The following is a 27,340-nucleotide window of genomic DNA, read 5'->3' as shown; positions in this document are numbered from 1 at the left end:
GACAACTGATTCAAAATCTCAGTAACATGGAAGTGAAACTGGATTTTATTGATTTACTGCAAAAGAACTCAAGAAGTGAAAGTTATCAGACCATGTTACCTAACATGTTACCATGTTAAGAGACACTAATCTGGTAGGCTCTGGCTTTTTGAGCAACACTTTAGCCCCCACTCCATACCAATGGGTGGCAGTAATACACCATTTCGCTGTTTGCCAACCGCCAGTAAAAGTTAACAGGAAGAAGACCCGTTTCTACTGTGGAGAGCGCTTTGCTTTATTTTGAAGGTAGAGACCGGATATGGAAGTTATACGGGTTTATGATGTGTAACGTGACAGGAATGCTCCTGTTAGCGCGCCGGTAATAAAGAGCTGCATCTCCGATGGGAGAGGAGAAGGGCAGGAAGAAGAAGCGACCCTGAATAACGACAGTCATGGAGGATGAGCTGGTGTCAGCGCAGGATTTCTGTAAGTACTGACAGCCAGCAGGGGGTCTGTGAGCCTGTTCAGCCTGGCAGGACGTCCGTCTGTGGCGCAGGGGAACCCGCACTAAGAGCCTGGAGGCACATTTTATGTGTTAATAATCGCCCCATTCCACAAATCTCAATCTAAAAGCAACTAAAGTTATTTCTTAGGGGCCAATGAGATGTTTTTTCTTTGTTTTTGTTTTTGTTATCTCATCTATTCAAAGCTAAACAAACAAAAAAACAACAACCAAAAACCGTCCCACAGTTCTACAGCTGTGCAGGATCCACAGCTGCTCAAGCGTACAACAATTTTCATGACAAACATCTCTAAAAAACCAACAAGACTTGTAATTGAGTGGAACATCATGAGACGTTATTTCATGAAAACGTGTCTTATTTACAGCTACTCTGTGCCTCAAACCTGGATTTATAGAAATACTAACATTCCTGGAAGAGCCAAATAACCCAACGCACCTTACAAACTGGATATTTTACTGCCAGACACTGGCAACTTTCCAGAAATGACATGACTCAGATCACTGTGACACACATAGCATGAAGTAGCATTATGTGCATTTATTTTTTCTCAATAAAGCTCCTATGATGAATTTGTTGCTACTTGAGCTTGAAAAAGACTGAAGTAACTTGGCAATTTAACTGATTTGCACAACTATGCACACCGACCACATTTTAATTAGGAATTGTTGGTTGAGAATAACAATGATTTTTTGTGTGTGTATGTGTGTGTGTGTGTGTGTGTGTGTGTGTGTGTGTGTGTGTGTGTGTGTGTGTGTGTGTCAGTGAGCACACTGAGGATTTTGAGCTAGTATTAAATACCTGTCATCAGAAACATAAGCAAGCATACTGTACAAAGACGTTCCCAGCTCTCCATTGATGTGGGGTGCAAACATGGAGACTGCACTGTGAAAAAACACGTGAATACTGGGATGACATTTCCAGGAAGGGATTTGTGAAAATTTTTGATTCAACTAGGTGTTTTTGGAAGATTTTTATTCATAAAAATAAATGTCAATGTAACCTTAATTGAATAATAATGAATTTCAGACAAACTTTGAAATTTTTCTTAAAATTAATTTACATTTCCTCAGTCTCATGGAGGTCTTTAGGTTTGATTCTGGGAGGAGACACAGATTCCTTTGGGGGTGCATCAGAAAAGAACAAAGGAAAGAGGGAGTATATTTCTCCCACGCTGGCTCCCTGTTAAATCCAGAATCAAATTTAAAACCCTTCTCATCACATACAAGGTCTTGAATAATCAGGCCTCATCTTATCTCATTGAAGACCTCATAGTACCATATCACCCCAATAGAGCACTTCGCTCTCAGATTGCTGGCTTATTACCTAGGGTATTTAAAAGTAGAATGGGAGGCAGAGCCTTCAGCTTTCAGGCCCCTCTTCTGTGGAACCAGCTCCCAGTTTGGATTCTGGAGACAGACACCCTCTCTATTTTTAAGATTAGGATTAAAATTTTCCTTTTTGTTTAACAGTTGATGTGTAAACTTACAGACCTCTAGGTGGGAAAACTTGCAAAATCAGCAATGTATCAAATGCTTATTTTCCCCACTGTAAATGTGGGAAGCACACCTGCACTTCACCTCATCCATTTTCAAATACACTTTGATCAGACTCATCGTATTTTGCTAACCCTTTATAAGCAGTAGTTCTGTGGTTTTGATGGAAGTAGATGCATCACCATACTACCATACATCGCTTCAGACATATGTATATGTCCATAGCTGGAGATGGTAGGGTGGGTCATGGATAACGAGAGAGAACAAATTATTTAGTTTTGGCTTTGGGCCCCAGTGGTGATGGAGCTTAAATTAACATGGCTCATGACCACTGTGGTTCTCTGCAATGCAAAAGTCCACTTCAAGAGATTCTGGAAAAAACCCTTTACATCAAAATAAACTGTGGCAGAAGTGACTGTTTATTTTACCACTTTTCATTTACCTGTGGCCTGAACATCATCTCCTGCCTCACACATTCATGTACACTCCTCAGCTCTCTCTACGCCTGTGTCTTCCCTAGCAAATATTTTCTTTTGACTTTTAAGTAAATTACACTGTAGCACAGATTTTGGCACTTAAAATTTCTGTTTGTCTGATTGCAGTGCTGTGGTCTGAAAAGGAGTTTCATGATGCTGCAAAAAGAAATGACACAAGGAAAATGCAAGAACTGATCAAGAAGGGTGTGGACATCAATGCCAGAAACAAAGTAAGCCTGCTGAAGCACAAACTTTTCTGGAAGCAGTTGATGCTTTCATATCCAAGCCCCTGTTGTCATGTCTTACTCTAAATAACTGTTTCTTTCCTTGCCCTGTTTCATGTGAGCACAGGAGGCAAGGTTAAGATGCAACACGATAGGCATCAAGGCAACAGATGTGCAAAATCAATTTATAACTTTTATGTCATTTTCTGTGTTTATGGCTGATATTCTGCCTCTCTCCATTAAAATTACACTACCATAAAAATTAGAGATTGTTGGGTGCATGGGTGGCTCAGTGGTAGAGCAGGCAACCACATACATGCCGCAAGGCAAGAAGCTGATAGAGCAGGCCTGTGCTCTTTGCCACATGTCTTCCTCTGAGATGGAGGAAGTGTAGGTTATGACAGGAAAGCGGGAGAAGAGATTTCCTGTCATAACCTACACTGTCAATAAAGCCGCTGTGGCAAAAAAAATAAATAAAAATAATTAGAGACTGTTACAAATTCAGCAGGGGATCAAATAATGACTGTAGATACAGAACAACTTGACGCAGTATAACAGGACACACTTTTATATAGGTTCTTGGTTTATCTGTTATAACAAACAAGCATGCAAACCGTGAAGGGCAGAAAGTTTAATCATGCAGTCAAGATACACTGACGTGCAGCTTTCTCATTGCATTAAATGAAATATCCATTTCTATAGCTTTTGCACATTTTCAGAGGCTCAAAATTTATTGCACGATTACTGCATCAGAATATCACAAGAGAGAAACACAGTATTTGGTAATGCTCGCGGGTTCTAGATTTAAGGCAGTCAATGACTGCAAAGGATTTTTTTATCCTTTTACGTATTAAAAACAAAAGTTAGATCTAAAATTGTTAATTTGTCAAGTTACTTTTGAACCTCTGAAATTGGGGACAATAATCATATGAAAAAAGAGTCTTCACAAGACTCTGCAAGCCTGTGGAGACAATATGCATAGAATTTAAACTGACACAGGGAGAATAACATTTTTCTAAAACCTATAGACAAAAAGACCTGAATTTTTTTTTAAAAGCCAGATTCAGCCATACAAATATACCAAGGCCTATCAGGAGAGTCAATATCCAGTGCAGATGTCACATAACCTGTAAGCACTAGCTGAGGCAAAACAGAGGGCCAGGGATAGAAGCCCTGCAACATCTGGAACAGGAGACAGTCCCTCGGAGAGCGTGGTATCGGACTCGGTTCAGTGAGGAACAGCAGGCCCCGGTGGAAATCAATGCCAAACCAGTGCAAACTCTGAGACACCTGCAGCTCGGCTTGACTGTGTCTCAGGTGTAATGTCGGGGTTAAAAGTTCTCTGTGTAGCAATTTTCTGGGATTGCTGAGGCAGAAGGTGCAGATACTGGCTGGAGAAGCTCTGCCATTGTGTCAGCTGATGTGAGCAGGGTGACAGTGGACTTTGCCTCTCTTCTCCTTGAATGTCTCGTGGACTTCAGGTTATTGTGTCATAAAAACAAATCACCATCTCTGCACGCCACCGCCATTGTTGTGATCCAGGTTTTGAATCCCAACAACAACTGGCTGAAGTTCACAGACAAGCATTTCCATGTCAGGCTGCCTGAACAGCATTACAACTGTGGCAAACAGGAAGTCATGTCTCCTGTTTTGGGAAGAGGATTTACCCTTTGAGGTAAATAATTACAGAGAGCACGATGCCTCACAGCAAGAAGGTCATGGGTTCAAATCCACCATCTGGCCGGGGCCTTTCTGTGTGGAGTTTGCATGTTGTCCCCATGTCTGCGTGGGTTTCCTCCCACGGTCCAGAGACATGCAGTTAACCAGTGATTCTAAATTGCCCATAGGTGTGAACGGTTGTCTGTCTCTGTGTGTTAGCTCTGTCCAGGGTGGATGGAAAATCCTTGCTAAAATGAATCCCCCCCTCACAACAAAGATCCTCCTGTTGTTTTGTTTTAGGGGAGAGGGCTCACTCAGAGGGAAAGCTGATTATTTTGTGTGTTGGTTGAAGAAGCAGGGGTTACAGAGTCATCTTTGTTCACCAGTTACTCTCCTGAACTGAACTGAATTAAACTGAAATACTTAAAATTTTGAATTCCTGAAAAGGGGTGTTTAAAAAAAAAAAAAAATCTTGTTAATTTTTTTTAATTTAGTGATTCTTTGTCTCTTATGAGAAGGGCATTTTACTTTGATGGCCTTGGTTGTTGACTCGTGATCATAATGTTAACAATGAAGTCTCTGTTCTGAAGTTTGCATTGGTCCCTTTGAGGTTTGAGTCATTCCATCTCAAATCCCCAAATTTTTAAAGAATTTTTTTCCTCATCCATCTCCGACTTGCCAAAAATGTTATGGTTCAAAGTTTGTGTATATATGATGATTGCTGTGAAATTTTAGCCTCATATGTCAAATACTTCTTAAGATATATATGTTTGAAAAATCTTCTTCTGACCCACTTTCAAGCAGATATATATCATCAGATTTTTAAGTATACCTTTATTGTGTTTGCGTTGCAGGTGTGTACAATGTGTTTGCAGTGTTCTGTTACTGTTTCATAAAAGATTCTCTCATATCTCTTGCAGTAAATCTACAATGCCTTTTCAGATGAACTTTTGTCCAATGCAAACAAGATGCAATACATTGCAAAACATTATAAAAATATGAATAAACCAATCATTAATGGAATTATTATGGGATTTTATCCCAAAATGTCTGCTTTGAATAACATGAACTATGCGATGCTCTTATCATCTCGGGTCACAAAGGAGTCAGGATTTGTGAATGTCTCTGTCTCTGTGTAGGTAGGCCGGAAAGCACTGCACTGGGCAGCAGGAGCTGGGAATGAACAGGCTCTGCAGCTCCTCCTGGAGCATGACACGGACCTTAACGAGGCCGACAGAGTATGTAAACCACAGGTTTCGAATTAAGATCTGACACATTCATCTCACTCACACATGCACCCGTTAAACCCCCTGGAGTTTTTATTGCACTGGTGCACTACTTCTACTTTGCACTGCTAATCCCCCAAGACTAAGATGCAATCTGCATTTCTTTGCATTGTACTTGTGGCATATGCAGTGACAATAAATTGAATCTAAATTAATCTAATCTAAACAAGGGTAGCCTCTCACTTATTTCCAGAATTCCTTTGTAAGTTCATTGTGAGAAGCTGAAAGTTGGGATTATAATCTGTTGCAGATGTGGATACAGACAGCTGCACACAGCTGTTCCTGTTATAGTTCTTTGAAGTCCACCCAAAGGGTGCATGCATAGTCGGTACATTGTAGTGTTGTCTTCATAGACTAGTCACTGTATGCACATACATGTTGCACTCACTTGGACCCACCTATAACACCTTCCTAGATATGGGGAATAACTCATTATGGGTCTGTATTCTAGCTGAATGCACTGAGTTTCCCTGTCTGTCAGACACTGCTTTCACATGTAGTCCATAATAGGTTGTGATATTTTTATTTTAAGTTAGAATTATAGCAAATGGCTTTCCTGAGGTAGTTCCTGCTTTTGTTATATCTGTCTCCACATTTTTCTGCATGTATTCTAATTTATTAATTGTAAATATTTGTCCACAGTTTGGCATGAATGCTCTACTTCTGGCATCCTGGTTTGGTCACCATAAAATCCTACAGATCCTGGTATCCTGTGGAGCCAAGCTCAACTCTGAAAACAAAGTAAGAGCTGCCATATTGTTAACAGGGTTATTGTCTTGACTGATACCACACAGTCCTTGTGTATGTTAGGATGGTCTGAATTTGCTGCACTGTGCTGCTCAGCAAGGCCACATCAAAGTATTGGAGTTCATCTTGGAGGACCTGGAAGACATCAGTCTAGACAGAGTTGAAAAGGTGACTGACATCATTTTATATTTACAAAGTGATTTTGTACTAACTGAGTTGTACAACCTGAACTGAACAAACACTTCTTTTCTCGTCTCCTAGCAGCAAGCATTTTGCTTAAAATATAAGCAATATGCCAGTAAATAAAGGAGGAATTGAATGGTACATGAACCAAGTACAGAACATGTACATGTGTACTGGCTCCTGTATAAAATATACTGCGGTCTTTTTGCTCAGTCAGGGAAGACAGCACTACACCTAGCTGCTGAACACGGGCAGCTTGAAGTGGTTGAATTTCTGGTTGGAATGGGTTGCACGCATGATTTGAAGGACAAGGTAGTCTCACACACACACACACACACACACACACACACACACACACACACACACACACACACACACACACACACACACACACACACACACACACACACACACATCAAATCAGCAGGCATACAAATGCTATGCATGACAAAAGGAAAATATTAAGTTTAAAAACTAGTGAACACAATAATGTACACTATGAAAATCTACTGTATGTAGAAGGCTTCGTCTCAGAATGACTTTAGCTGTAGTTATCCTATTACCAAGTTAAAGCTCCAGGTTAATAGAAAAAAGAGGAAAAAAGCCAAAACTGCACCACGAGTGACCTCTTGGTGGTGGTTGCAGAAGCTGGCCAGTCCCCAGAAACCTCCATGTTAATGCTTAGTTCCCCGTTATTGTCTTCTTTGAGTGGGAGGCTGGGCTGCAGCTGCCTTCTAGACTCAGCTGATTCACAATTATCTTTGTGATGTTGGCTTGCTGTGTAGGGTATTGTACTGGCAAACCATCCAAGAGTTCTCTGCTCCACTTTTGGTGAATGAAATTCTGAAATTTTGTCTTATGTTACTTACTGATAATTGGCAAGTGTCTGTGTCTGTGTGATGTACCAGTACAGTCTATGGATGTTTACCAAACTTGCTAGTGTTAGCTGATATTTTACATTAATTTTTTTGGCTCTAAAAAAATAGAGGTGACTGTAATTGTTAATTCGAGGCTTTAAAACAGCGCTTCACAAACCTACAGGTGACATCACCTGGCTAGATCAATCTTTTATATATAGCCTAAGGTTATTACATGTGGTTATAGTATGTCTGGATTACAGGAAGAAAACACAGCCATGCACCTTGCAGCAAACAAAGGACATACAGAGATCCTCCAGAAGATCGTGGAGACTGGTGCCAGTGTGGATGAAAGGAATATAGTAAGTATGATGATGAGCCGCCACACTTGAAGAGGTATGTTCAGGAACTTTTCAGAACCCTTCACTTTTTGCACTTATTTAATAATTTTAAGGGATATAACTGACATGTTTCCTATCAATATACACTAAGAAACCCATAATAACAATGTTAAAATGTGCCTTTAGCACATTTATTAAAAAGGAGAAATTAAAACTTCTTATATGAAGACTTGTGACATTTTTAAAAGTTCTATGGGGTTTATAACCATTCTGGACTTTGGCTATCACTTAAGCATAGTCAAAGAATAGTCAGTAGTCAAATCCTGAAATCACTCCAGCATTGATGAGAATTCTTGCTTCTGATCAATATAGTTTTTATATATTAAACTGTCCCCCATCCTCATCACTCCTGGGAAGATAATACTGGTAGCTGTATTGAATATTTTACACATGTGAATAATATTTCTCATTGTAAAATGATGGACTTTAAATTGTTTGGAAATGATCTTATTGATTGATGGGCAGCAATAATTTGTTCCCTAAGATCATTGTGGAACTGCATTTTGCCTTAGATTTATTAAATAATTAATGAATTAAACCTTAGAATTTAAAGAGAGTATACTTTCCTTTTACCATGACTGTATGTAGGGCTGTTAGAGTGACTGTTGTGCTCTATGTGACCGCCCAGAACAAAGAACTGTATTGTGGGTAAAGACCCTACAATAATACAGAGAAAACCCAACAGTCAAAACGACCCCCTTGGTGACAGTGGGAAGGAAAAACTCCCTTTTAACAGGAAGAAACGTCCAGCAGAACCAGGCTCAGGGAGGGGCAGTCTGCTGCGACCGGTTGGGGCTGAGGGGAGAGAGACAGGACAAAAATACACACTGTGGAAGAGAGACAGAGATTAATAATAACTAATGATTAAACAGAGCACTAAGAGGTGAATTAGAAGAAACACTCAGTGCATCATGGGACCCCCCAGCGGCTAAGGGATGGTTAAGAGTCACCTGATCCAGCCGTAACTATAAGCTTTATTATTAAAGTAAAGTTTTAAGCCTAATCTTAAAAATAGAGAGGGTGTCTGTCTCCCGAATCCAAGCTGGGAGCTGGTTCCACAGAAGAGGCGCCTGAAAGCTGAAGGCTCTGCCTCCCATTCTACTCTTAAGTATCCTAGGAACCACAAGTAAGCCAGCAGTCTGAGAGTGAAGTGCTCTGTTGGGGTGATATGGTACTATGAGGCCTTTGAGATAAGATGGGGCCTGATTATTCAAGACCTTGTATGTGAGGAGAAGGATTTTAAATTCTATTCTAGATTTAACAGGGAGCCAATGAAGAGAAGCCAATATGGGAGAAATCTGTTCTCTCTTTCTAGTCCCTGTCAGGACTCTAGCTGCAGCATTTTGGATCAGCTGAAGGCTTTTCAGGGAGCTTTTAGGACAGCTGATAATAATGAATTACAATAGTCCAGCCTAGAATTAATAAATGCATGAATTAGCTTTTCAGCATCACTCTGAGAAAGGATGTTTCTAATTTTAGAAATATTGCGCAAATGCAAAAAAGCGGTCCTACATATTTGTTTAATATGTGCATTGAAGGACATATCCTGGTCAAAAATGACTCCAAGATTTCTCACAGTGTTACTGGAGGCCAAAGTAAACCATCCAGAGTAAGTATCTGGTTAGACACCATGTTTCTAAGATTTGTGGGGCCGAGAACAAGAACTTCAGTTTTATCTGAATTTAGAAGCAGGAAATTAGAGGTCATCCAGGCCTTTATGTCTTTAAGACATTCCTGCAGTTTAACTAATTGATGTGCGTCATCTGGCTTCATTCTTTGAGATAATTGCTATTGATCAGTCAGGCAGCCTGAATGTACCTGTTGTTTTGTGTTGTGTTATGTTGTAGGATGGTCTCACACCATTGCACATGGCAGCTGAAGGAGGTCACTATGAATGCATTAAACTGCTGCTGGATTCTGGCTGTAATGCCAATACACAAACTAATGTATGTTTGATCATTAAATTTGTTATTGTGAGTTGACTGTGAGTTTTTTAAATGTATTAACTGTTGTTGCCTTCTGTCTGTAGAGAAATATGAATGCTCTCCATTATGTGGCCCAACATGGTCATGATAGAGAGGCCAGCTTGCTGCTGAAGGCAGGAATCAATGCAGATGCTGTGAACAATGTAAGCTTAAAAATTACTTCTACAAACATTTGTGAAAGAATGGGTCATTCTCAGGAGTTTAATGAGTTCCAGCGTGGCACCATGATAGGATGCCACCTGTGCATCAAGTCCAGTCTTGAAATTAGTGATTAATGACAGCAACTCTGCCACAAAGTGGTAGGCCACGTAAAAACACACAGGGTCAGCAGATGCTGACAGGCTCATAGTGTGCAGAGGTCTAGTGTTGTTCTCCACATCCCCACTGAGTTCCTGATGAAGGCTCTTAGGGTCCTGTTGATCTTGCACAGTTCCCGGCATTCCAGGATCCATAGGTGAGGCACTGAGTCATGGGATATCTTGTAATCAATCCAGGCGGTGCTCAGGCTGGTCAGTCTGGTCTTACAGTCTCGAGTGACTGCTCTATCTACCAGTAGGTGTTTTGCTCCTCTGGCTTCTCTGCCAATTGCTTTTTGGGCCACATTCATATATTGAGCCATGCACCTGTGCATCTTAGCTGCTATGATGCCTGGTAGGAGTTTCCATGTTGTCACTCCAATCTCCAATCTCATTGTACATCCTGTATAATGACAATAAAGGCATTCTATTCTACTCTGGCTTCTAGTTAGAGATCAAATCCTCCACTGACTCCTATACAGTGACTTTTAAGTTAACTGCCCCAGCTAGCTCCTCTCTGCCAGCTGATGTCAGAGTTTGCCACCTGATGGTATGTACTGAGCATGTGAGAAACCCTGAGCTCAAAGTTAATGAATCCTAGATTATAGAAACAAATCATCAGATGTGAAAAAAACATCCAACTGAAAAGCTGGGTGGTCTGTAACTGGTGATGTGTGTGTTTTCCGTGATTCCAGCAAAACTCTAAGACTTTTCAAACATTAATCTCGACACATATTTTGACATTATTGACACATTTACAAAGCTAATTACACACACGGATCTCAGTGCACACATGCAGACTGAGAGATGCACGCACCAATAATAAATATATATATATATATATAGCCCCATATATACACTCACATGCCAAACTGTGCTGTCACTTTAATATGCTTTTTTGGTTTTTTAAGGTAATCTCACATGATGGTATGTTACTGCATTGTGATGTGCAATATTAAATTCAAGGAGTATTAGGGAGTATTTTGTAAATTCCTACATATAGAAAAAATAAGCATTTTAAAAGTGAATATCAGAGAAAGTAGCATTGCTATTCTTATGTTACAATATTTCATATAGCAAATTTTTAATATCTGTGTCTCTTTAAAACAGCAACACTTCACACCACTCCACCTGGCGGTATTCAACAATCACACAAAAGTTGTACGGTTGCTTATAGACGCTGACTGCAACCTGAATGCCACTGACATTGTGAGTACAAAGCTCCACAGCCACACAAACATAGCACATAATAAAATGTAAGAGCAAAGCATGGTCACTTTATTACCCACAATAATTTCATAGTGATCTGAATAGCGAAAGGTCCAGTGAGACCGTGATATTACTTAACAGATGTCTGTCATGTGGGTCACAGAGGCAGCAGACCGCGCTACACATTGCAGCAGAGCATGGCCGGCAGCACCTGGCTGAAATGATGCTGATTTCAGGAGTTAGACTCAATTTAACTGATAAGGTACCACACAGCTTCACAGAGCATCGACCCCTCTGCAACATAATTATGCAGATCATTGTTAAGGTAGTTTTGAGTAGAAACACTTTTTTTCCTTTTTTTTTTTTTTTTTTTTTTTTTAAGCCAAGGTGAACTACATGTGCAGTTCACCTTTTCTTTGTCTGGACGAAGTTAATAACCTTTCTTGTAACGCATTATCATGTTAACTGTTATAATCATCAGACCTATGACACTTAAAACCACGTCCTCTAACAAAAAAATGCGTTTCTGACTATTTGATATACACAGCAGGAGAAAACATGTCTGGAAGTGGCAGCAAGAGGAAACCATGTGATCCTGGTAGACATGATAATCAAAGCTGACCGTTTTTATAAATGGGAGAAGGTGAGTGTATTCTCAAGCTGTGTAATACTAAATACACTCTAGGAACTCACATATGCTCATACTCTATAAACAATAAATACTCACTCTTTTCCAAAGTAGCAGCCATGGGTTACAGTTTTGAGTTTTTCTCAGTATGTATATATTCATTCTGTTCTGACCTACGGTCATAGTCATAAAGAACATCAAACAGTCTAGGATTACATAAAGAAATAGCATACACTGTGACGAGGTCACAAGGATGGTTAACCAACCTGATAAGTACTTTATAAATTATTTGTGTGTACTGAGGGCAACTGCTTTAAAAGGAAGGTGTGCAAAGACTGTTTTTTTTCTCTTTGTATGTCATATTCTTAAAACTTGTGAACATTTTTGTAAACCTGTTGGATTCAGGATCATATGAGCAGTACGCAGGTAAGGAGACCTCTGAGCTTCAAACAGGACCCCCAGCCAGAGACGCAGCACTTCCGCTCTGTCCTGTGGAGCCTTGCCACCAAGCACCTCTGTCGTGGAGAGTGGAAAATTCTGGCTCAGCATTGGGACTTTAGCAAAGCACATATACAAGCGATAGAACAGCAGTGGACAGGTGAGCAGTGCTGATGTCTCTACAGTTTCATTTCTATTTTCATCACTTCTTTTGGCGTTAAGTTTAAACAGAGATCTCTGTTTCAGCCGGTAATGTGCAGGAGTGCATATTTCAGAGCAGTGCTGAAATCTGCTTCATGAGGGCAAACTGATTTTATTAAAAATAATTTCCCATATTTGGCACTGACTGATTCACTGTACAGCTTTCTGGGTCATGAAGCTGATTGTTCAATTCATACATACCGTTCATATTTCATGCCTTCATAATATGGTCTAGGTCCATTTTGACCCAGGGCAAACACATTTTGAACTACAGATCTGTTTAAAATGTATAAATAGTCTGTCACATTAATAAATGGATGATTATCCTTAATTATTGTTGCAGAGAGAGTGTATTTCATTAGGTTTTACAACCCCCCCCCCCCCCCCCCCCCACACACACACACACACACACACACACACACACACACACTTTTAGTGTGTGTGTGTGGGCAAGAAAATTCTAAAATGGCAAGAAAATTCTAGAGCTGTTCAGATTTATTATATAACCATTACAGTCATTAAACGCTCTCCTCACTTGTGTGTCACAACAGGATCAGAACTCATAACTACCATTTCGTTAGCCTCATAGCATCATTGCCTAACTCATAGTTTGGCCAGACTGTATTTAACTAATATTTCAAAGTTCAGATGAATAATGTTTGCTATAAATCTGAATTGAAGGCAAGAAAAGCTTCAAAGATCACGGTCTCCGGATGCTGTTAATCTGGCTTCATGGAGCGCTGATAGCTGGAGAGAACCCTGTCAAAGGCCTCTATGAGGGGCTGGTGGAAATCTCCCGGACAGATTTGGCAGGTGAGCTCATCAGTGAGGTAACTGTCTTTCATTGGTCAGACTATCCATCAGTTTAAATATTGATACAGTATTAGTTTACAGTATTACTCCACACAAAGACCAAGAATGCCTTAAGACTGTTTTTTGTTTGCTGTCTGGAATGTGATGATGACGTCTGCTTTTCTTCTTGTTAATTATTCAGAGTCCATCCGGCAGGAGGCAAACTCACAGCCCAGCTCCTCCAAAATGTGCTCAGTTATGTGATCGACAGTGTGTCTGACTGTGACGGCAACACGTTTATCCTTATTGTGCAGCTATTGTTTTAATGCAAATAGAAAGACAAATGTTATTTTTTTATAAATAAAATTATTGGAAATCATTTTGTCATATTTGTTCTACAGCAGTGCTGTAAAAATAAACTCTACACACTGTTGCTTAGCAGGGAGTGTGACAACAGCCCTGCACTGCTGCAGCGCTCACAACCACTGGATAGCAGTCATTTATTTATATATTATTTCACATTCAGTGATGTTAGGTTTTCCCCATTTCCCATGCTTTCAGAGGTCAGTTGCTGCTCTTAGAGGATCAGCCTCATTTGCTACTCTCTGTGAGCAATTTGCATGGGTCAAAGAGTAAGTGTGATTAAAATTTATATTTTACACTGCACATGATTTAATTAATAGGCTACACAAATGCTTGAGGACCACTTAAAGTTTGAATCCTTCTGCATCAAAGTCTAAAATAAAGTCATTAAAATGTGTGTAGTGTATTAACTGAATCATTTGCAAATAGATCTTTTAGTGGTCCCTCTGGCAATAAAATCAGACACTGCAAAGTCAGGCACAAAGACACAAACTGTTTACTCTTGGAATTTTGGTGAAATTCTCACATCAGAAATGTAATTCTTAATGTAGTTCTCAAAACAGTTGTGGCATTTTCATAACTCACCTGTGCAAAAGACACTAAAATAAAACTTTTTTTCACATGTCAAAACATGAAAAGTCAGTCAATCACGTGAACTCTGGGATCAGTGAATAAAACACTTTAACCACTAGTTTAAGACTTAGGCACCAAATGGTTTTATACTTATATAAAAAAAAAAAACCTTACTGACTTTGGAAAGAGTACTGCAAAAAGGTTTGCCTAAAGCAGAGCAAAAGTGTACAAAAATGAAATGTGAAGATTTAATAACGATTATCTTATTTGAAACTTTACAAAATTGCTGAAATCAAGAAAAGCAAAATAATACTCATGAAATTATATGCATCAGAAAAAGAAAATATATACAATTTGAGAACATTTGATTCAATTTTATTTCATTTATATAGTGCCAAATCACAGCAAATAGGTAAAGACCCTACAATAATTACAGAGAACACCCAACAGTCAAAATGGTCAAGCACTTGGTGACAGTGGGAAAGAAAAACTTCCTTTTAACAGGAAGGAATTTTTAGCACCAGCTATTCATCAGCCGAATATGGGTCTGCAAGTCAAAGCATTAAGGCGTGTAGACATGATCAAGGCAGCCTGCCGAAGTTCAAACCGAGCATCAAAATGGGGAACAAAGGTGACTGAATGTGGCATGGGTGTTGATGTCACATCTACTAATCTGCTGGAATTTTTCCACACAACCACCTTTAGACTTCACAGAGAAAGGTCCAAAAAAGAGAAAATGTTCTGTGAGCAGTAGCTCTCTGGGTAAAAAATACCATATTGATGTCAGAGGTCAGAGCAGAATAACTGGACTGCTTTGAGTTGATGGGAAGGCAACAGGAAGTCAATCAACTACTCACAACAAACAAGGTATGCAGAAGAACACAAAACATCACCGGGTGCCACTCCTGTCAGCTAAGAACAGAAAACGGAGGCTGCAGTTCACACAGGCTAACCGATACTGGACAGTAGAAGATTGTAAAAACACTCCTCCACTGGCCTCCAGCCCTTTGGGATGTGGTTGAAGGGGAAATTTGGATGAACTGCTGCCACAAAGAATTAAAGCAGCTCTGAAGGCAAAATGAGGTCCAACCCTGTACTAGCAAGGTGTACCTATTTAAGTGGATAATGAGTGCACAATAGTGTATGCTTCTGTGTAATTAGCAGTGCAGTAACATGCACCTGTGACACAAGAGTATGAGTTTCTATTTGTTTCAACTAAACCTCTTTGAGAATGTGTTTCTATTTGCTTTCAGTAGAAGTGCAGTTTCACTGCTGCCACTGACAGCGTGTGACGGCCGTCGCTCTTTCATTTTGTGCCGAAATGGGACTTCTGATGTTTCTGTGTTTATGTGTAATGCCTTTGCTTATATTGGTAAGTAGACTGTAATTAACAGGATTTATTATATTGAATGAAAAAAAAGGAGACCTGTTTTTCAAGTATCATTGTGATGCTGCATTATTGTGTCTACATTACAATCAACCCAGTCCCTTTTTGGCCACTTCAAATATTTTTATAGAACTCTGATGTTATATTTCTTGTCATTTCTGCTGCCCCCTTGGCCAGATCTCTCTGGGGAAAGAAAAAAAATTAATATCAATGACAGTTTTTAACCTGGATAAATAAAGAATATATTGAAAGTCACTTTGCCAAAAAGTGATTGCAGCTTCTACCTTGTGACAGGAGTGTTGTTTCTCACTCAAAATGATTTTTTTTTTATCATTCATGAGAGATGTGTTGCAGACGAACACAGTGATATTTGAGAAGGGAAATGAAGTTTACTGGATTTACAGAAAGTGTGCAATAATTAATAAAACAAAATTAGGCAGGTGCATAAGTTTGGGCACCCTTGTCATTTTATTGATTTGAATACCTTTAGAACTAATTATCGGAACACAAAATTTGTTTTGTAAGCTTCATTTTGGAATAAGGTGCTGTGGACTGATGAAACTAAAATTGAGTTATTTGGACATAACAAGGGGCGGTATGCATGGTGGAAAAAGAACAAGACAAACACTTCGTACCCACAATAAAATTTGGTGGTGGTCCCATCATGCTGTGGGGCTGTGTGGCCAGTGCAGGTACTGGGAATCTTGTTAAAGTTGAGGGTCGCATGGATTCCAGTCAACATCAGCAGATTCTTGAGAACAATGTTCAAGAATCAGTGACAAAGTTGAAGTTGCGCCAGGGCTGGATACTTCAACAAGACAACGATCCTGAACACTGCTCCAAATCTACTGAGACATTCAAGAACAAGTACAACGTTCTGGAACGGCCATCTCAGTCCCCAGACCTGAATATTATTGGAAATCTGTGGTGTGATTTCTGTCCATGCTCAGAAACCATCAAACCTGACTGAACTGGAGATGTTTTGGAAAGAAGAATGGTCCAAAATACCTTCAACCAGAATCCAGGCTCTCATTGGAAGCTATAGGAAGCATTTAGAGGCCCAAACTTATGCACCTGCCTAATTTTGTTTAAATAATTATTGCAAACTTTCTGTAAATCCTATAAACTTCATTTCACTTCTCAGATATCACTGTGTTTGTCTGATCAGCAATTTAACTGAAATTGCTGATCTGAACAACCAGTGATTTATAAAGGAAAATCATGAAAATTATCAGGGGTGCCCAAACATTTTTAATACCACTGTATGTTGCACCATTCTTGGCAAATATGAGAAATCACTTTTTGGCACAACACTGGTCTATAGACTCCAAAAAAGGAGTAGAGACATGAAATTTGACATTTGTGTACTTTACTCTTCAAAGATCTGTCTGGGTGTATGATCCCTCATTTTGAGATGCTCAAAAATAACTGGACAATTGACTGACAAGCAGTTTTAAGCTATTTCAACATACCCAGCATATCTTTCCATTGTCTGGATTCTCTTACCCGAATGTGGCATTCAGGATTAACAGTCACACAAAGCTGGTCATCAACTCTCTAAGTTAACCCAAGGTTTCCCATGTGCTCACATGAAAGAGGTGGTGCTGGCAGCATCTGTTTTAAGGATCATACAGTTCTTCTGCAGAACACGATCCTTATGAGTGCCACCTACTCCAGAGACATCATCAGATGATGATAAAATTGTTACTTGGTGATTTAGTACACAGAACAGTAAAACAAATTCATGGCTCAGTGTGCTCTCAGTGCTACTGATTATTTCTAAGATGATGGCTGCACATTAGACCTCTGAAACTTCCAACTGGAGCCATTTAAACATTAAAGCTTACTGCCCCACAGCTAAGAACGTAGATGTGGGAATCGCTTTAGTTTCTCACCAGATCAAAGTGAAATTAATTTGAGTGAACAGGTATTCTTGGTGTGTGTTTTGTGTTCAAGTAGCTGCAGTTCTAGCACTATAAAAGAGACTTAGCAGCAGATTATAGATTAAGTATAACAACATTTATACATTTTCTAAATCGCCAAATTAATACAGACATTCCTATGACAATGCCACACAAAGTTTGCACTTCATTCAGTGGTTTTACTAAGATACAACTTAACAAGCTGCACATGTAAAACATATTCCCCCAGCAGAGAATCTAAACTGCACAAAAAGTTATTATTTCTTTGTTGTAACAATGCTTCTTGGCAATAAATCTTAAACCCTTGGAAAGCCTGTTTATTTCTCCTTGAATTGAGCCACATTTGTAAGGTAAATTTACATTGGGTTGAGCAGCAGAGCTGAGTATGTCTGTTGTGCCCATTAAAAAACTTGTCAGATCTTCTCTGCCAATGCCAAGCAGCTTATTCTGCTACTAACTCTTGTTTGCAGTTTTGGTACCCCAGGTGCTGACAGTCAGGCTTGTCATCATTGGAGGCAATCTCAATGCAGAGAGATGCTAAGATGAGATTCTGCAATTCTGTCAGTCCCATATTGTCACAGTCTGTCCTCTTCAAGATGACAACACTTGCCCCCACAGAGCAGGGTCAACCAGAGACTGCCCCCAGAATGTGGGAGTGGAGAGGATGGGATGGCCTGCCTGCCCTCCTGACCTCAACCTGACCTGAACACTTGTGGGATCAGCCTGAGCGTGCTGTTTGTGCCAGAGTGACCAACACAACCATGCTGGCTGACTTGTGACACTTGCTGGTTGAAGAATGGGATGCCATCCCACAGCAGTGTGTGTGTCCAAGCTGGTGGCATGAGGAGGACGAGCCAGGCTGCTGTGGCTGTGTATGGTTCTTCCACATGCTACTGAGGCCCCTGTTTGTTACATGAATAACTTGTTCAATTGCCAGTATGTCTTGTTTCTTCAGACTTGAATCATCCAATTCAATAAATGACACCAAACCAGAGTCAATAGCAGAAAAAGCTGTTTGGCAAATTTTTCATTGGTGACGCCCACAAACTCAACTCTGCTGCTCAACCCATAAATGCATTTTCCTTACAAATGCATTTATGGGTTGGAGAAATAAAAAGATTTATTGCCAAGAAGCATTGTTCCAAAAAAAAAAAAAAAACAATCAACCAAGCCCACATTTCCTTATTTTTTGTGCTAAGTGTATATTGCAGTTAGAACATGCTGTGAATTTAAAATAATCTGTGGAAACGTGGTGCTTCCAGCCAATTTTAAACCAAAACTCTGAACATAACCTGCTCCCAACAGTTTTAGTTTTTATTCTTTCTCCTGCAGGCTAGGAGCTGTTTAAAGGTTTGAGAGTAAATATTAAATATTAAAACAGAATTCAGCTTAGTGTACATACAATTTTGATATATGTTCTGATAACAGGGAAAACAAACATCAAGGAATAAAGTTGCATTTAAGAATCTAGATTTATTATTGATGCTCATCAAGAAAGTACAAAGACAGTAAATGAAATTCTCCTGCTCTCCCCACAGAGGTCCGGGAGATCTTTCAGGAATGGCGATGCAATTTTAAGAACTGATTGCTTCTTGGCAATACCCGGGTAATAAAGAGAGCACACAACATCATCAAGGACCGCACCCACCCACAGCACACACTGTTCACACTCCTGCTGTCTGGCAGACGTTACAGGAGTGTAAAATCAAGAACAACCAGACTAAAAAACAGTTTCCATCCACAGGCCATCAGGCTACTGAACCACTGACTGATTATCAAACTGTGATTACCTGCCTTTTTTTTTCATCTGTATATATTGCACTTGCTTTATTATTTATTTATTTTTACTTATTAAATTTTCCTATATACTTGCTCTTTCATTTTATTTTAACTGAGAGAGTCATTTATTTCAGTTGCGTGTAAGGCAGTCGCAAGTAAGAATTTCATTGCTCAGCACAACCAGTGTGTTTTGTGGTGTACATGACAATAAACTTCTTGAATCTTGAATCTTGAGTGTTGCTCAAATCGGTTTTCTTAGCATTGACAAATCCAGTAGTGGCATAATCAGTATAAACCGCTGGTAAAAAGAAGACGTGACCAGCAGAACAGCCACTCCACACATGCATTGTTTGACACATTGAAAGTCCAAGTCCATTTGTCCCTCTCCATGCAGAGCTTGAGTTTTGGTGTTGGCCTGCCATCAGATTTCATTTGAAGTCTTTGTCGGAGTGGTAGTTTGTTAAAATTATTAACTGAAAACTCCTAATCTCCATCATCTATACTCAACTTACTGATTGCAGCAGAATGAGTACTCAGTATCCCTGTGAATGTTGTTCTGCTTTAATTACTTGGTGATAAGTAACCAATCATTGAAGGGTAGCCGGCGTCTCCTGGCCTCAATTACAGTTTGGCAGTGGTGTGTTTTCAGGTAACTTTCTTTTCATAAAGGGATGCTAACTGGACTGACATGACAGTATTCTACAGTGGGAGTGCAATATGGTGTTTCCCTCAACAGTGCCCCTTTTGATTAAATCAAGTTAAACGAGTTAACTTGACTAACCTTCACGTTTACTTCCTTATGCTACAGAACAGCACTCAAGTTCATATCTTTACAGGATAAATATTCTTCATAGAAAATAGATGGGTATGTATCAAAGAGAAAAAACTTACTAGAGATTAAAATGAATATATATTTATTATTTATTGTAATATTTCATCAAGCTGGCTAGCAATAATTCATGTACATGTGACTGTAATGATGTAAATGAACAGCTGAAAAGTATAACAATGAATTTCATTTCCCATTAAATCTGCAAAAAATAAGCTGCACATTTGCTGGCTTTGTGTTTGGATCAGTCTGCCATCAGTCTGCTCTGTTTCCTGCTGGTTTCTGTGGAAATAGAAATATATTGCAGATATGAATACATTGTCTGTGCACAACCATGAGACCCCCCCCCCCCCCCCCCCCCCCCCCCCCCACTAAAGAACATCTGAAAGCATTCAGCTTACTTACTTCACTTTCTAGAAGAAGTTGTTTGTTTGCACAAATTTGGGTGCAGTTGAGTCTGCAAGAAAATAAACAACACAACAGGAAAATCTTTAAAAGCTGTAGAACATTCAATTCCATTTTTTTTATGTCGCCTCAAGGCTTTTATATTTTAAGGCAGAGACCCTGCAATAATAAACATATGAAGAGTTTGCTCTACTGTATCAAGGTTGATGTTCATTAGTCTGCAGTGTGATTCTACGAGAGACTTCTGGAGGTGGACAAGTGGTCCAGTGGCTGGCCAGATGGGTAAAGAGAAAGTGAGGTGTGTCTGCAGATAAAGATCAGCCTGCTGTTTCTTTTTTTTTTTTTTAGAGGTCAAGATGATCCTGATCCATTATGATGATAATATTCTGAAGCTGTAGACAATAATCCCCAAAAGACATTGCTCCCTGCTCCTCACTTTGCAGCACATTTGAGCTTCAGTGAGGTTTGTTAACAGAAGTCCAGAAATGTTGGAGTCAGTCACAAACTAATCTGGATCCTTTCAGCCTTTCAGCAGAGCTGTGCAGTCTCAGTCTGCTCTGGGAGATTAAAGGCCTCCTACATCATCATTCATTGCACATAATTTGTGTACATTTGTGGAAAAAACATTGCTGCTTACCTATTTCTCACATTTATTATATCCAATGAGAAAGTCTGGCAGCTGATGGACATCTGAATCAATACGTTCAAATGTAATGGCTCATCCCTCTAAATTGTTGTGGCCAAAACATTTTATATTTATATAATTATTATTTAGGGTCAGAGAGCCTTATAGAAGTTACATTTTGTTTGAAGTTTGAAAACCTTTTAAGTTAATGAGAGGATCTGCTTTTGGGATGTTTATGTGTGAATACTTGGTAGTTAAGAAAAGGGTGTAACTAAATATGATTGATTTCACAGGCTCCTTATCAAAGTGCTTCTGTATGCTGGGGAGGAAAGAAAGGAAAGAGACTAACAAGGATGACTGAAGAGAGCCAAAGGTGCAGTAGTAGGTCAGAAAAGTGCAGATGGCAGCAGAGGTGAGAGGAGCATGTTATGTAGAAGCATGCAGTAAAATGGTAAATTGACTGGTCCTTATGCAGTACTTTTGTACTCTGAGCACTAAAAGTGCTTTTTACCACCAGTCGCACTCACCCAATAACACACATTCATGCACATGCTTTTTCCTTTACCTAAACACCATGTCTAACAGTCGCACACACACTCACACAGATGCATCGGGGCAATTCAGAGCTCAGTATTTTGCCCAAGGATACTTCCTGGAGTAGCCAGGAACCAAACCACCAACCTTCTGATTGGCAGTCTGGCCTCTTTTTTTTTTTTTTTTTTTTTTTAAAGAAAAGAAAATGACAAAACAAGGTACATACTGCAGCGATAAAGACGATTCACTCGCAGGATGTCTATGGGACTCATGGTTGTAGCTCTGCCAATGGCTACATTCTCATCGGGTATGGGGACGATGGTTGGCTGCCTGTTTCTTGTGAAGGCATACCTGGGGTGCAAACAAACAGTAGTGAAACAAATTTTGATTTCTGTTGCTGACTTTGTCTGCAAGATCAGGGGAAATAGAAAGCATACACCGGACAGAGAGGATCATTTAGCAGGTGAAAGGTCAATCATTCCTGGCCATTACAGTCAATTTCCACAGTTAACAGAGAGGGATATGCCTGTTTCAAAGTCTATTTCCTGCCTAAAAAGAGACCAAGAGCAAACTACAGTGTTGCAGATGCATGACATCACTATGTATGAGGTGCTACTTGCTTAGTTAGGCAGCTAGCTAGCACTCTGGTTATCTCAGTCTATAAAGCCAGTGTCATTAGCTAATGTTGTCATTTCATCTATTTATGCAAAACAGATACATTTTTTCTTTAAAAGGAGATGAGACTTCCTAATTCCTTCCCTAAATACAAAAAACATAAAGGTACAAAGTAAAAAAAAAAAAGCATTGTAAGCTTCGGATTCCTGTTCTTGTGCGTCTGTTATTATTTACAGACCTCGTTCTAGTTCTTCTTCCTGCACAACCTTGGGAGAGCCACACTTAGTCCAGCTCTCATTGTGTAAACAGTTTCCTAGCTTCAGCCTAAGCTTAAAATATACAGATGCACACAGTAAGATGAGTAAACTTTGTCTCTATGTTGGACTGTAAGTGGGAAAGGGTTCTGTCGATGGCCACTGTGGTAAGAGAAGTTGATTACAGCATCCAGTACAGATTTCAACAAACATGTAGACAAGATGTAAAAGAATGAAAACTTGCCTTTTGAAAATGGCAGGATTGAAAACACCAATTGTTAAATAAAACTGAGTTGTTTATCACACGATTTCATAAATAAATATTTATACTTTTGTTCAGTGAGTGAACTGAAATCTTACCTTCCATAGTGCATGACAGAGTTGTAGTCATAGGGAGTGTTGAGATTCTCTGTTGCGATTCTCCTGAAGTTATGCTCCATCCCTGCAGGAGTTCACACAGCTCAGTCACTGTTTGTCTCTTAGTGCTTACTAGTCACTAAGTGAAAATGTTAGCTCTATTCAGGGGTTAACAATTATGTACTCATGGTTGCTCATTCTACAGGTTAGAGCAACATTCACAGCCTGAATTGCTTTATACCTTTTGAAAAAACAGACATTGGGAATGTATTATTTTTCATTTGTACTTTCCTTCTGTATGAGTACACCGATGTGAGTTCTAATAGTCATTTACAATGCACTCTGTTAGTGAAATATACACAAAATTGAATCTATCAATTTCTTTTCATTTCCCTTATTTTCCTTTATAAAAATATCGAATGATTCACGGCCATTTCCACAAAGCCTCTCCAGCTTTAAAAGGTGAGAAATCCACCTGTGGAAATGGGAGGGGTGGCAGAGATGTAAGCCTCACAGCCCCACATGGAGCCAATGATTTGTACATTTGTTTTGCTATTACTTTTACATTTAAGAGATGTGGCTTCTATTGCTGCTAACTTTCATTTTCAAATGCTACTTGGAAATGTTTGAGCCCAAAAACTACTGAGTGAGGCTTCCAACACTGACTAGTTTCTAATATAACAGTTCTTTCAATTCAGAAATATTAGTCTCAAAGAAAGAAAAAAGGTTTCCGTATGCGTGTACAAATAGATTCCATTATTGTGTTTCACATTTTGACATTTATTATTTGTAAAACAACATTTTTTTTTGTTTGTAATATTATGTAAAAGTGTGATACGTGCTCTGCATTGGTGAATGAACTTTTCTTGTTGTCCTGACCGCTTAAAGCATTTTAAGCATTTTTTGAGAAGCTTTTTCCATTTGGGTTGTCTGTAACGTGACCCACCAGGAATGACATTCTGCAGCAAGATGCGAACATGTTCGTCTCTGTCTGAACGGGTCTGTTCATGGTCGAAGCCCAGGGCATGGAGCAGCTCGTGTTGGACTATATGGTGGAAAACACAGCCCTGGCGACTCAGTGACACTACCTGGCCACTGCCACGGCGCCCAACATAAGAGTAACACCTGAAAAAGAACAGTAATGAAAATATCTGGCAAACTGGTAAACCAGCTTCAGCAGCCCCACTAACAACACTACATAACTTTCTTTGACATGAAACGTACTGTTTGGTAAAAGGTTTGCCCGTAGCACTGAGATTACAGAGGCGTACTTTGTGTAGGCCTTACCCTCCTCGAGACTCAATGCTCACAAAGTCTTCGTTTCCTCTTGTGCGGGGTCTAAAGCGGATGCAGGTGGACCCTTCAAATGACCTCAGACCTTCCTCAATGACACGTCTCTCTCTCGAAGCTTGACAGGAAAAAAATGGGATTGTGGTTCTAATTAGTTCTGCCATCGTATTAAATTAAGACTGAGCAAAATTCTGCTACTCCTGAGCAACTAATTACTAATTACTGAAATTGGACATTTAGTTAGTGGGTTTTTACATTTTATCAGATTTTTTAAAATTTAACTACAACTGTTACTATAAAAATATATGTACAGGATCTTTCTATATAAAATCATTAAATCTGAAAAAAGTGCCTGCCTCAGAATCAGCTGTTTTTGTACAATAACTTTAGTATATTTAATGAAGGCACAAAAAATGTTCTAATTACAAACCCTAGAAGTACATAAGGATCAGTCATGACTTTTTCTTCCAGTATCTTCTATATCTCATAACTAACCACATTTTATATGGTTATATGAAATGTTCAGGGTAAAATACATTTGCCACATTTGATCTATATCTGTTACCTATAACTTTGAGCATTAATGTCATGGGATATATCACAGGTTCAATAAGAAAAGTGCCTAAATTAAATGTCTGTGTAAACTTGTGCTCACTAGCAGAAAACTACAGTAAAAGCTCCATGTACTGAGTGCTTGCTGAGACTTACAGTACTGGTTGGAGATTCGGTAAGGTACATAGACATTGCCGTCGCTGCTTTTGCCCCACAAACAGCCTCGAGAGGTACACGGATCAGCGTTCTGTAGACCTGTTGGCACTGCTATGTCTCCAAACATTACCAGAGGTTCATCCAAGTTCTTTCCTGTAAAATGTCACAAGAAAAATGTCTTTATTTATCCCTGCACTTTTGATGGTTTAATGAATACATCAGCTCAGTTTTTAAGGTTAGCTCATGTTGGTCTTGTTCTTAAGAGCTGTACATTTTCTGGTGATGGTTCAAAGAACTGCAGTGAAGATGAACCTACCAAGATTAGCATTAGCCTTCTCCAGTAGTGTTGAGATACTGAAATCATCATCCTCGGGTGTGTTTCCTGTGGAATATAAAAATAACACAAACATATTTGACTCTTTTCTTTAAGGAGGTATTCATACTGTTGCCCTCATAGCACAATTGCAGAACTAATTTTTAGGCAAAAATTCAGGGTGAATCTATAGTGTTAGCAAAGAAAAGTGAGGCAGATATCTCAATTTGGCCAAAATCTGACCTAGGCAATTATGCTATGAGCCTACAGCTATGCTACAGCAGCACAAAGCGAGGTCAAGAGTGAGGAAAAACAAATATGGAGCTATTCAAATAAGATTAAATTGATCCAAAATATAAGAACTTGAAAATCCTCATATTAAAACAATATATACAAATCAATATGATATAGTGTGTGAAGACATACCTAGTACTAAATGTAGAAAAAGTTAAATCTTACCAGAGTTTTTGACACTCTTGATAAAAGATGCCTGTAATAAAATAAAAATGTTTATAAGAACTTGCATTATAAATTTGAAAGCTAGTATCTGATGTTTGTACATAAAACAAAATGCTTGAATATTTGCACAAAATTTTAAATTGCAATCAAATTTGAAAAATGAATGAATAAAATGAAAATCTGCATTATTATTTTTTGTCTTTTTTCTGATCATTGTATATTTAAAAAAAAAAACCCTGCATTCAAAATTTCCATTTCAAAATTCTTAGAAAATACAACACCTTAGATGAAATCTGTGTCTAATTTAATTATCTCTACATACTTATTACAGTACTCACCCCTGTAGCAAAAGTGTGAATGGAGCAAAGGAGCACACCGAACACAGCAGTCTGGAGAATCATGGCTGGTTACAGAAGAACAGCAGCTGGCCAAGAAAATAACCGAAGGAAAGACGGTGATCGACTTATATAGTTAGAGAAGTCAGCTGACTTCTCTCCTAATATGGCATACTGCTCAACAAATCTTTGTGACTCAACTGGAAATGACAGGTATTACTGAAACACCACTGTTTCAACACACTGTGAAATTAGACAAAAAGGCTGTTTCTGTCTTTATCTCATGCCAATATTGTGATTACCTGAAATTTATGCACATTTGTGTTTACAAACATGATGGAAGTGATGTTATGGCATGGTCATGTTCAGGTTTATTGCTGCAATTGCTTATGAAAGTACCAGGGTGATTTGATAGGTTGGCAGGACTGTCCAATGAACATACTAATGTCCAACAGACTTATCTGATCTCATCCCAACAGAGTATCCTTTAAAATCACTGAAGATGGAACTGAATTGCAGGCACCTGAAGGTTCCTGCAGTAAAGGCCTGACAGAGAATCTCAAGAGAGGAAAGACAGCATTTAGTGATGTCCATGGTCTCTAGACCTCAAGCAGTCACAGACATTTTCATTCAAGTATTAAAACAAACAATGAATCTTTAAAATAATGTTTTTCCTTTGAATCTCTGAAAATGGGGCTGTAATTCCTAAACAGTTAATGCAAAACCCCTTGAATTAAAGTTGAAAGACTGCACTTCAATCACATCTTGACTGTTTGATTTAAAATCCACTGTGGTGGTGTACAGAGGCAAAACTGCAAAAAATGTGGCATTGCCTAAAATCCTATGGACTAAACTTCATATGCTGCAGATAATCTGGCCTCACAACTAAAAGACACTGATTTTTTTTCATGTGAACATTTTACAGATAGCACATTTTCACAACTACTGTGCGGTTAAGATCTGTGGCACTAAGTTGCAAAAGTAAATTTTATGTTTATACTTCTCCAAATTGTGGGCACGGTTGCATTGTGTTCGGTTTACACACAATCTTGCAAAAGCAGGAGTAGTGAAATATGAGCGAAACAGACTACATGTACTGCAATGTACTGCAATGCAGTGCATGAAGAAATTTCCCACACTTGTACATACAATATAAAAGAATATACAAACGTATAGTGGTTTGAATAAAGCAAATGATATGTGAGTGCTAAACA

At 39.1% G+C, this 27,340-nt stretch overlaps 2 protein-coding genes across 4 annotated transcripts; one reads left to right on the top strand and one right to left on the bottom strand.

The window, feature by feature from the left end:
- The first annotated feature begins 280 nt into the window (after positions 1-280).
- On the top strand, positions 281-13,719 carry ankdd1a (ankyrin repeat and death domain containing 1A). 3 transcript variants are annotated; one of them, XM_030725173.1, is made up of 15 exons: positions 281-465; positions 2,599-2,702; positions 5,495-5,593; positions 6,284-6,382; positions 6,452-6,556; positions 6,785-6,883; positions 7,692-7,790; positions 9,677-9,775; positions 9,859-9,957; positions 11,221-11,319; positions 11,483-11,644; positions 11,867-11,962; positions 12,353-12,545; positions 13,268-13,399; positions 13,581-13,719. In XM_030725173.1, exons 1-15 carry the CDS (start codon positions 432-434, stop codon positions 13,640-13,642), a joined length of 1,581 nt encoding a protein of 526 aa, XP_030581033.1. In that variant the 5' UTR covers positions 281-431; the 3' UTR covers positions 13,643-13,719. The 3 variants fall into 3 exon arrangements, with proteins under 3 accessions (XP_030581033.1, XP_030581034.1, XP_030581035.1); XM_030725174.1 differs by having other exon boundaries at positions 282-465; positions 11,483-11,581; XM_030725175.1 differs by lacking the exons at positions 281-465; positions 2,599-2,702; positions 5,495-5,593; positions 6,284-6,382 and having other exon boundaries at positions 6,400-6,556; positions 6,653-6,883.
- Positions 13,720-20,299: 6,580 nt separating this feature from the next.
- On the bottom strand, positions 20,300-26,231 carry LOC115777292 (high choriolytic enzyme 1-like). The gene is made up of 10 exons (XM_030725146.1): positions 26,130-26,231; positions 25,792-25,822; positions 25,336-25,401; positions 25,020-25,172; positions 24,309-24,429; positions 23,968-24,146; positions 23,025-23,106; positions 22,022-22,146; positions 20,637-20,688; positions 20,300-20,513 (listed from the first exon to the last, which is right to left on the bottom strand). Exons 1-9 carry the CDS (start codon positions 26,190-26,192, stop codon positions 20,645-20,647), a joined length of 864 nt encoding a protein of 287 aa, XP_030581006.1. The 5' UTR covers positions 26,193-26,231; the 3' UTR covers positions 20,300-20,513; positions 20,637-20,644.
- Positions 26,232-27,340: the final 1,109 nt, after the last annotated feature.

This window comes from Archocentrus centrarchus, unplaced genomic scaffold (assembly GCF_007364275.1).
Source record: "Archocentrus centrarchus isolate MPI-CPG fArcCen1 unplaced genomic scaffold, fArcCen1 scaffold_48_ctg1, whole genome shotgun sequence".
NCBI lineage: Eukaryota > Metazoa > Chordata > Actinopteri > Cichliformes > Cichlidae > Archocentrus > Archocentrus centrarchus.
The sequence above is the reverse complement of the archived record's forward strand: the minus strand, read 5'-3'. Positions and strand labels throughout refer to the sequence as shown.

Excerpts from the sequence above, each read along its gene's own strand:
- ankdd1a (XM_030725173.1), top strand. The coding sequence starts at position 432 with ATGGAGGATGAGCTGGTGTCAGCGCAGGATTTCT. Across the intron at positions 11,645-11,866 it reads TTATGCAGATCATTGTTAAG|CAGGAGAAAACATGTCTGGA; the intron begins GTAGTTTTGAGT and ends TGATATACACAG. Across the intron at positions 12,546-13,267 it reads GATAGAACAGCAGTGGACAG|GCAAGAAAAGCTTCAAAGAT; the intron begins GTGAGCAGTGCT and ends TCTGAATTGAAG.
- LOC115777292 (XM_030725146.1), bottom strand. The coding sequence starts at position 26,192 with ATGATTCTCCAGACTGCTGTGTTCGGTGTGCTCCTTTGCTCCATTCAC. Across the intron at positions 24,147-24,308 it reads AGCATTGAGTCTCGAGGAGG|GTGTTACTCTTATGTTGGGC; the intron begins GTAAGGCCTACA and ends GTTCTTTTTCAG. Across the intron at positions 22,147-23,024 it reads TCTGTCATGCACTATGGAAG|GTATGCCTTCACAAGAAACA; the intron begins GTAAGATTTCAG and ends TTTGCACCCCAG.